Source organism: Carettochelys insculpta, chromosome 5 (genome assembly GCF_033958435.1).
Source record: "Carettochelys insculpta isolate YL-2023 chromosome 5, ASM3395843v1, whole genome shotgun sequence".
Taxonomy (NCBI): Eukaryota; Metazoa; Chordata; order Testudines; family Carettochelyidae; genus Carettochelys; species Carettochelys insculpta.
In genome coordinates this window covers 37,433,425-37,441,893 of record NC_134141.1, presented here as the reverse complement: position 1 = coordinate 37,441,893, position 8,469 = coordinate 37,433,425, and the positions used below count along the sequence as shown (strand labels likewise).

The 8,469-nt window shown below is 42.7% G+C and overlaps 1 protein-coding gene across 1 annotated transcript; it reads left to right on the top strand.

Annotated features, from left to right (window-relative positions):
• Nucleotides 1–44: 44 nt before the first annotated feature.
• RPS6 (ribosomal protein S6) lies at nt 45–8,126 on the top strand. Its single transcript, XM_074994976.1, has 6 exons — nt 45–164; nt 741–872; nt 4,536–4,746; nt 5,590–5,736; nt 7,049–7,206; nt 7,984–8,126. The coding sequence occupies exons 1-6, from the start codon at nt 159–161 to the stop codon at nt 8,077–8,079; spliced, it is 750 nt and encodes a 249-aa protein (XP_074851077.1). The 5' UTR covers nt 45–158; the 3' UTR covers nt 8,080–8,126.
• The last annotated feature ends 343 nt before the right edge of the window (nt 8,127–8,469 follow it).

Sequence of the window (8,469 nt, the reverse complement as noted above, 5' to 3'; positions counted from 1 at the left end):
TTTATCATTGGCCAGCCTCGGTCACGTGGTATTTGCATCACTTCCGCCCGGTGCCGCGCTCCGTTTCTCGCGAGATCCTCACGCGCCTATGAGCGTTGGGCTGAGCGGAAGTTGGGTCTCTTTTGCCGTGGCGGAGCCGGGGGAGCGGCTTGGGGAAGATGAAGGTGAAGTGAATTGCTAGGCTCGTGCTGCCACCTGTTCCGGAATGGCTCCGGCGTTCGCTTTGGGGCTCGCGGGGGAGACAAGACCGCTGGGGCTGGGCCGGAGAGCGCGGCCGCGGGGCAGATGGAGACGGATTCCCGCAGCGAAGGGGTGGGCAAGGAATATGGCGCCGGCGCCTTCCTGCCCTGCAAACCCAACGGCACCCATCCAGCTGCGGGGGGGGGAAGCATGTGAAGTCTGCTTCCTGCGCAGCTCTTCGCTGCTGCGGCCGAGGGGCTAGACCCTGAGGCGGGCTGGGTGCGTGTCCTGGCTGAGCCCCTCAGTAGTTTTCTCCTGTCAGGAGGATCGCTCTGAGGCTGCAACGAGCTCAGGCTTTGGGCAGCGCAGACGTACGAGGCTTGTCCTGCTTCGGGGGGTGGGAGAAGAGCAGACTGCAGAAGAGTACAGAAGATGTAAACAGGCTCCCGTGAATGTTGCGGTATTATTAGAATTGCTCAGCTGGCTTCAGTTGGGTTTCATGAGATGAGCATGTAGCTCCAGCAGAGACTGGGATTTAGATTTTATTTTGTTCTTCGTAGCTCAACATCTCTTTCCCAGCCACTGGCTGCCAGAAGCTCATTGAAGTGGATGATGAGCGCAAATTGCGTACCTTCTACGAGAAGCGGATGGCCACTGAAGTTGCTGCTGATTCCCTTGGTGAAGAATGGAAGGTAAGAATTGGCTAACGTACTAAAACTTACTTTTGATATCTAAGAGGCACAATGAGGCATGAAATGAAACTGTGAGCACCTAGTTTCTCAAGCTGTTTGTATAAAGAGCATGTGGTAGTGCGTGGTGTCACTTGATATTTTAAAACTCAAGTAGCAAATCTATTTAGGTTTATGGTCGAGACTGGTTTTAAAATGAAGTTGGATTGAATGTAGAGTGTCCCTTTCATAGTTTTTTTTCAGGGGACTGTTTGCTGGTTTTTGATCTTTCTCTCTCCTGTGCTTGGCAATTAAAATGGAGGAATGAAGAAAGCAGGCATTGCTAAGGAGCAGAACTAATGCCTTTTGCAGACCTCATGGTTATGTCTAGAAAAGAAGCATTTGTTGACAGAAGTGGCTGTCGGTAGGGGTTTCCAGCAAAATTTCTGTGGACAGGTTGCATCTACATATAAAAGTAGATGGAAAGACCAATCTGCTCTGTTGACAGAGAACAGCCAGACTGCCCCAGAGAGAGCGGCTGAATAAAAGCTTTGCAGACACGGCTGCTCGGTGAACAGGAAGCTCTCTCTCAACAGAAGGGCCACAGAGCATCTACATAGCTGTTTTATCAAGAGGCAATTGTTGAGAAAGGTATTATACCTGAACATGGAAATGTGTAATGTCAGCGGCTGTGCCAAGTTTTGTCTACAGTGCGCCTTTCGCATGTAGATGCTCTGTGGGTTTTTCCAACAGAAGCCAAATTTTACTGGGAAAACCTTTTCATGTAGAGGTAGCGCATGTGATTTGCTGTACAGTGAAACCATAAAACTTTTGAGAGAGATGCTTTTGCTTAAAAGTAAAACCTCTGAATCAGTACACTGAAGCTATAGGAAAGGGTGACAAACACCTTAAGAATGACAAGGAAGTCCTGTGGCACTTTATAGACTAACAGATATTTTAGAACATAAGTTTTTGTGGGCAAAGACCCGCTTTGTCAGAATGGTATCTTACAGGACAGACCCCATTGAACTGTTATATGATATGTCAAGGCCCCACAGAGCCTTTTTCGCCCTGCCAGCTTGAACCACTGGTACTATGTCTTGAATCAGACTGACTAGCCTGCTGCAACACAGACCCAGCTGGGGCACACTCCAGAGCTTAACTGAACCACTCCCAAACCTTAACTAGAAACAGCATAGCAAGATATGTCTCTTGTATCATGTATCCAGCTGCTCTGGGAGCTGAACCCTACATAAATTCTTCTTATGCTGTTTGCATAGCAGGGGTGAGCAAACTGGGGGCGGGTGGGTGAAGTTTCATAAGGGCACGATTGGCTGCTATGTGTCAGGCTAATCCATCTCATTAAAAGTGTTGGAAAGTTACTGTTTATGTATGTGTATTCACATTTATATACTGATAGATACAGTTCACGTGTTACATACTTATTTTCCCACATGTGCTAAAAGAGCTTTTTCCATGTGAACATAACACAAACTTCAGTTGGTTTGGATTACATGAGGGGGGCTAATTGCAGGGATGAAAAGTGGGGCCAGGTGTAAGAAGTTTGCTCACCCCTGCTGTATACAGATCTGTACAGCATAAACTTGAGATCTGTCCTCTTTCTCAATGTAAACAGATGCACAGACTTCTTGTGTTCTCCCCCCACCTACCCCTTTAAATGTAAAAGGTAGAATTTCAGTGGTTATGGGGGATAGTATATAGATCAATGTACATGTATAAGATAACATTTATACACAACCTGTTACCCTCAAAAGATCTAATAAAATTCTTTCATAGACTGGAAAGCCAGTCTGGGCCCAGTCCTTTTTCCAGTTCAGTTTTAGATATTTCCTGTAGTTCATTGTTAATCTTGACAACTCAACTTAAAGGTCACGGATTTCAAGAACTGAGGTTTAAGGTTTAATAACTGAAAACTTCATCCCTTTGCTATGGAGTAGTGATAGATGACCTCTGCCATTGAGGATACGAGTGATCCTCTATCTGAGATCTGGTCCACACTAGGAGGAAAAGGTCTATTTTTAGATAAGCAAGTCCTGTTACAAGAATTGGTTTTTGCCACTGTCCACACAGTGGGAGGCAGATGAGAAACACTTCCAGTGACTTTTACTCCTTGCAACTACCAGGAGTACCAGGGTTGAGGGCAGTGCCATAATTGTTCAATTTTTGGAATATCCCCCCAGGTGTGCTAAATCGAACCTGGGGCCATCGACTGCCAGTGTGTTGTGTCCTCACTTCACGTGCTGTTGTTCTACAAGTGTGGCTTTAGTAATACTGGTGGGGAAAAAATATGCAGAAGAAAATCAGTGGAATCTAGCAACCCTGCATGTGCACAGTGGGAAACAGTGTCTTGTGAACTACACACAGAATTCTGTTGGGCCATTTGCAGCCTGTAGGCTGCCAGTTGCCCACTACTGCAACTAGAGAGTTTTTAGAACAATTTTTCCTTGTTTTAAAGACAGAACAGCTGTGAAACATTAGGGCTCTGCCCCAGGCTGACCAACTTAGGACAAGTCCCTTCTTCTCTTTGCTTCAGTTTACCATCTGCAAAACTGATAACCTCTCCATGTTTTGCTTGTCTTGTCCATTTAGAGTGGGAATTCTCAGGCAGAGCATAATGAGGTACTAATAACTCTTGGCCTCTAATGTGCTACTGTAACACAAATAGGTAGTAAACTCGGAAGAGACTATGGCCAAAGCAACATCAAGCTCAAAAAGTAACACTTTAATGGTTTTCAACCTGGAATCTGAAGACTTTCTTTCTGGAGTCACTGAAAGATTATGATGATCATGGTACAGTGATGTTCACTGGGTCGGCCACGGACCCATGGGGGTGGTCTCAACAGACTGTTTAAGATGTCCAAAGTGGTCTGCCCCCGCCATTTGCAAGGTTTTACTGCCTGAAATTATAGCAGTCACAGGTATTATCTTTCAGGTAGCAGTGATTTGAATGCTTTTATTTCCGTCACTTGTCTCAAACCTCCATTTTCCTGGCATAGTGACACTACTAAAATATCCTTTTGTAAAAAGGATCATGTACCATGAAATTTGAACAACAATTTTAAGGATTTTAATCATGTTGTTTAGAACTTTGATTAACAAATGTCACACTATATGTACTTTCAAGCTGCACTAAATAAAATTCAGTTTAGTATAACTTTGTCCAGAGTGTGCGTGGAAAGTAGACACGTGTCCACCTTTGGTAAGAGGCTAAAAAGATGCTGGAGTATGTTTAAAGCTCCACTCACACCCCCCACAAAAACCACACAGGTGTTCTACACATGCTAGAGAATTAAATTGGTGGGACCCATTGCTGTTTTGCCCACTGTTAGTGTTACCGCTGTTCCCATAGTTCCTAAAGCAGTACATTTAGGGAAGGCCACTAACTCAATGTGAGAGAGTAGTAGGGCTCCTGCAACAGTTTCTGCTGTTCACTTGTATCCAGCACTGAACAATGTAGTACTTTGAAATGTATTTGTTGAACGCAAAATCTGTTTAAAACAGCATCCATCCACGTTTTCCAGACAATTTACATGCCTGTTAAAGTGAGGCATAGGTACAAAAATTATGATCACAAAATTTATAGATGTGGCTATGCTGACTTTTCTTGTTTGATGGAAGCAAAGGACAGTTAAGGTAACATTTACACATCTCACATTCCTTTAACAGGGATATGTTGTTCGCATCAGTGGTGGTAATGATAAACAAGGCTTCCCCATGAAACAGGGCGTCCTGACCCATGGCCGTGTCCGCCTGCTGCTCAGTAAGGGCCACTCCTGCTACCGCCCCAGAAGAACTGGAGAACGAAAACGTAAATCTGTCCGGGGTTGCATTGTTGATGCCAACTTAAGTGTCCTGAATCTGGTCATTGTAAAGAAAGGTGAGACGCTGTAGATAAACTAACCATGTATAGTTTGCCCAGCCTTAAATATATGACTTAATGATGTATTGATGGGCATTAATATCATTGATCGGTGTTGGAAGGAGGCTTGCTGACCTAGCTAAAACCAGTTTTGAAACAGCCTCTTGGAAATTCTGTGCTTGTCAGCATTGAACTAATTTTTATACCTAAGGTCATGCAGCAATTTACTATCGCTTCCATCATTTGATATGAATGAGGAGAAAAAAAGATGAGGGTGTGGAGGGGAAAGGTAGGAGAGAGCAAGTGGTCTGTTTGAACTGTTAGGTTGGTTAATGTAATTTTTTTGGTTACTAACATTTTCTAAACTTCTTATTGCTATGAAGGGGGATGATTGGATGAAATAGTCTTGCAAAACTGATCCGCTTTACTGTCAGTTATTGTGATATTGTTTCATAATGTGGGCTAGTAGGCTCAGTTGCCACCCTATCTTTAATATCAGTGTGAACTTGGAATGTATGTTGGAATTTGGGCAGGTAAACAGTTTTAATCTGTGTACACATGGGCATTTCATTGTTTAAAACTTTTGTTGCTCGGGGGTGCAAAAACACCCACCCCCATGACAAGTTTTGAGAGAGAAATGCTTGTATGGAGCCATAGTTGCAGTGACTAAGCTGCTGCCCCCCATAGGAGGTGGTTTTATTTTGTTGCCAGGAGAACTTCCTCTAAGCAATAAGGACTGGCTGCACAGCTCACCTTACAACAGTGTGACTGCAGCAGCACAGTACTACTGCCATAAGATGAGCATTGTAGGCATAGCCTTTATTGCATATGAGGATAACTAATCTGACAACTTTACTAAAGGTGAGAAGGATATTCCTGGACTGACAGATACCACTGTGCCTCGCCGACTTGGCCCCAAGAGGGCTAGCAGAATCCGCAAGCTGTTCAACCTCTCCAAAGAAGATGACGTACGTCAATATGTAGTGAGGAAACCCCTGAACAAGGAAGGTGAGCATTCTCCAACTTTTGCAGCTTTCTTAAACTTAAGCAGTCAAGCTTCTGCAGTGGTTACAACCTGTATTTTGTAAGAACAGTGACAGCTTTCTACCAGCTAAATCTTCATCTTAGTTGATTTAAAGCATTGGTAAATTTCAGGATTGATAAGTTTTTACCGCAGCATTCTCCTTAACTCCCTAAAAAGTGTCAGGGCAGGGCAGTGTTAAAAACCTGGTGGGCTTTGTAGGTGCCTCTGTGGGTATCACTCATTGATTGTAAATGAAATGAGGTTGAACCTAACACTTAAACCTCAGTGTGGTGGTTGTGTGGGAGGACTTACATTTTTGAAATCCAGCCTTTTCTAGTTGCTTCAGTAGCATATTATCAGAGGGGTAGCCATGTTAGTCTGTATTTGCAAAATTGAGAGGTCCTGTGGCACTTTATAGACAGATTTTTTGGAGCATCAGCTTTTGTGGGCAAAGACCCACGTGCATCTTACTAAGCAGCTCTTTGCCTACAAAAGCTGATGCTCCAAAAAATTTGTTAGTCTGTAATGTGCCACAGGACCTGTCTTTTTTTCAGTAGCATATTAGGCCTCAAAATCAGTAGTGCTTCTTCACGTGTATGCTCTTTGTAATGAGAATGTGTTTGTCAGCTTGAATGTTTACTACTTCTCCCTTCATCTGTTGCCCTTTTGCATTTCACTGTCACCCCACCACCATGCTGATGACCTGACGGAAGTGTGTGTTTGAACAAGTCAGTCAACTTAAATTTCACTTGCCTATAATTAATTCACATAGCACCTACACACTTTAGTTTATAGCATTTTAATTTGTTTGTCTCAAAGGACTCTAAATGGAAGATATCTAAAAACAAATTGGCACGTCTTGAATTTGATATACCTCCAACTTCTTTAAGTTGACTAAGCTGTGCTTAGTGAACTTTAGGCTGCTCTAGAAAATGTGTGTACCACACACGAGTCATGCAAAAAGATAGCCTAAGATGTACATACAAGGTTTCAGAAACAAGTTGACAAGCTAGGGAGAATGTTTTCAAAGCCAACAAAGCATTTTAAATAACTGCCTTTTTTGGGAGTTGGGGGTGGATTGTACTTCCATTTAAATGTTTTTGAAAATCTTCCCTTTAGTTAAAAGGGAGGGAAGAACAGTTGCACTGAAAACTACTGCCACAAATAATGAAACATTACAACTTAATTAAAACAAACCACAGACTTGAGTTTGCAAAATAAGACAAAAAAAGTGGAGGAAAAACTGGCTTTTTTGTACTATAGAATTCTTGTTTTCTATTAAATTTTCTTTCCTAGGCAAGAAACCCAGGACTAAGGCTCCTAAGATCCAACGATTGGTGACTCCTCGAGTTCTGCAACATAAGCGCAGACGTATTGCTTTAAAGAAGCAACGAACTCAGAAGAACAAGGAGGAAGCAGCAGAATATGCTAAACTTTTGGCTAAGAGAATGAAGGTATGTCTACTTCTTCTGACGACAGAGGGCGCTTCAGTGTGGCGGTAGCTCTCCAGGACATAATCTGACTTCTGTAGTGACTAAGACCTTCTGTGCTATGCCTTTCAGCAGCTCGCATGTAAGCAGAGGCCCAGCTGGCCATAATGAGTGACTATACAGTACAACATGTTATATTGCTCAAGCTTTTTTTTTAAACCATTAGGAATAATGATCTTATCCGCATTGCACTCAGCGTAAACAATTACTGCATTTTTCTGATGTAGTTTGACAGCCTGGACTAGCACAACAGTTTTTTTTTTTAAGCAATCATATCATAGGCTGGGTTTCCCCTGGTAAAATTCTGGCCTTTGAACATAATTTTTTTGTTGGCTGTGCAAAACTGACTTAAATGGAACAATGTTTAAGCTCACTTCCCTAACTCTGAAGGCCCTGTGTTGGTGGGGTGGGAGAGTTAAAAATCAGGTAATCTACCTATGATGGGTAAGGATTGCTGCTTGATTTCTTTAGCTCCAGAGTTGACTAGGGTAGTGTAGCTTGTTGTGCTGTATAGCAGAAATGGCTGTTTTCAGTTAGCTGCCTAAGATAGGGGCCTCTGTGCCATTTGGGGGTGGGGGGAAATACTGGGAACACTTAACCAGGGGCTCTTTCTTTCCAGCTGGATAGAAAAGATTGTGCTTAAGATTTTAAGCAAGAACATGTGCCTTGACCTTTACAGACAGACTTCTTTACAGTTCATAGCATTGCACATTACTCATGAGGTGCTGCTTCTTTTTAAAGGAGGCCAAGGAAAAACGCCAGGAGCAGATAGCCAAGAGAAGACGACTGTCCTCGTTACGGGCTTCTACATCTAAATCTGAGTCGAGCCAAAAGTAAAAGATACAAATGTTTAAGAAAATAAACCTTTTGTGGTGAAACTGAAATTTTCCTTGTGTTAGTAAAAATATTTTTCTAGGGCTTCTCTACTTTTGGAAGGGGCAGATTTTGTTGTTGGTGCTTATACTCTGCCCCCTGTTAAGTAGGGCAAAAACTCATACCAAAAAAGGTAATTCTTCCAAAAGATTGACTAAACCTACTTTCTAGTCATTATTGCTATCATTACTTGTTCTTTACCTTGAATGTGTTTGTACATAATTTTTTCCAAAATCTTTGTACAAGTTTTCTGTAGCTTATAGTATCGTACTATAGGATACAGTAAATCCTTGAAATGCATGATTTCAATTTCTGCTTAACTCACATTAATGATTAAATCCCACCCCTGCACAC

What these genes read in the sequence shown, in the direction of transcription:
- RPS6 (XM_074994976.1), top strand. An exon ending in CCCTTGGTGAAGAATGGAAG is followed by an intron (nt 873 to 4,535) that starts GTAAGAATTGGC and finishes TTCCTTTAACAG; the next exon opens with GGATATGTTGTTCGCATCAG. An exon ending in TCTGGTCATTGTAAAGAAAG is followed by an intron (nt 4,747 to 5,589) that starts GTGAGACGCTGT and finishes ACTTTACTAAAG; the next exon opens with GTGAGAAGGATATTCCTGGA.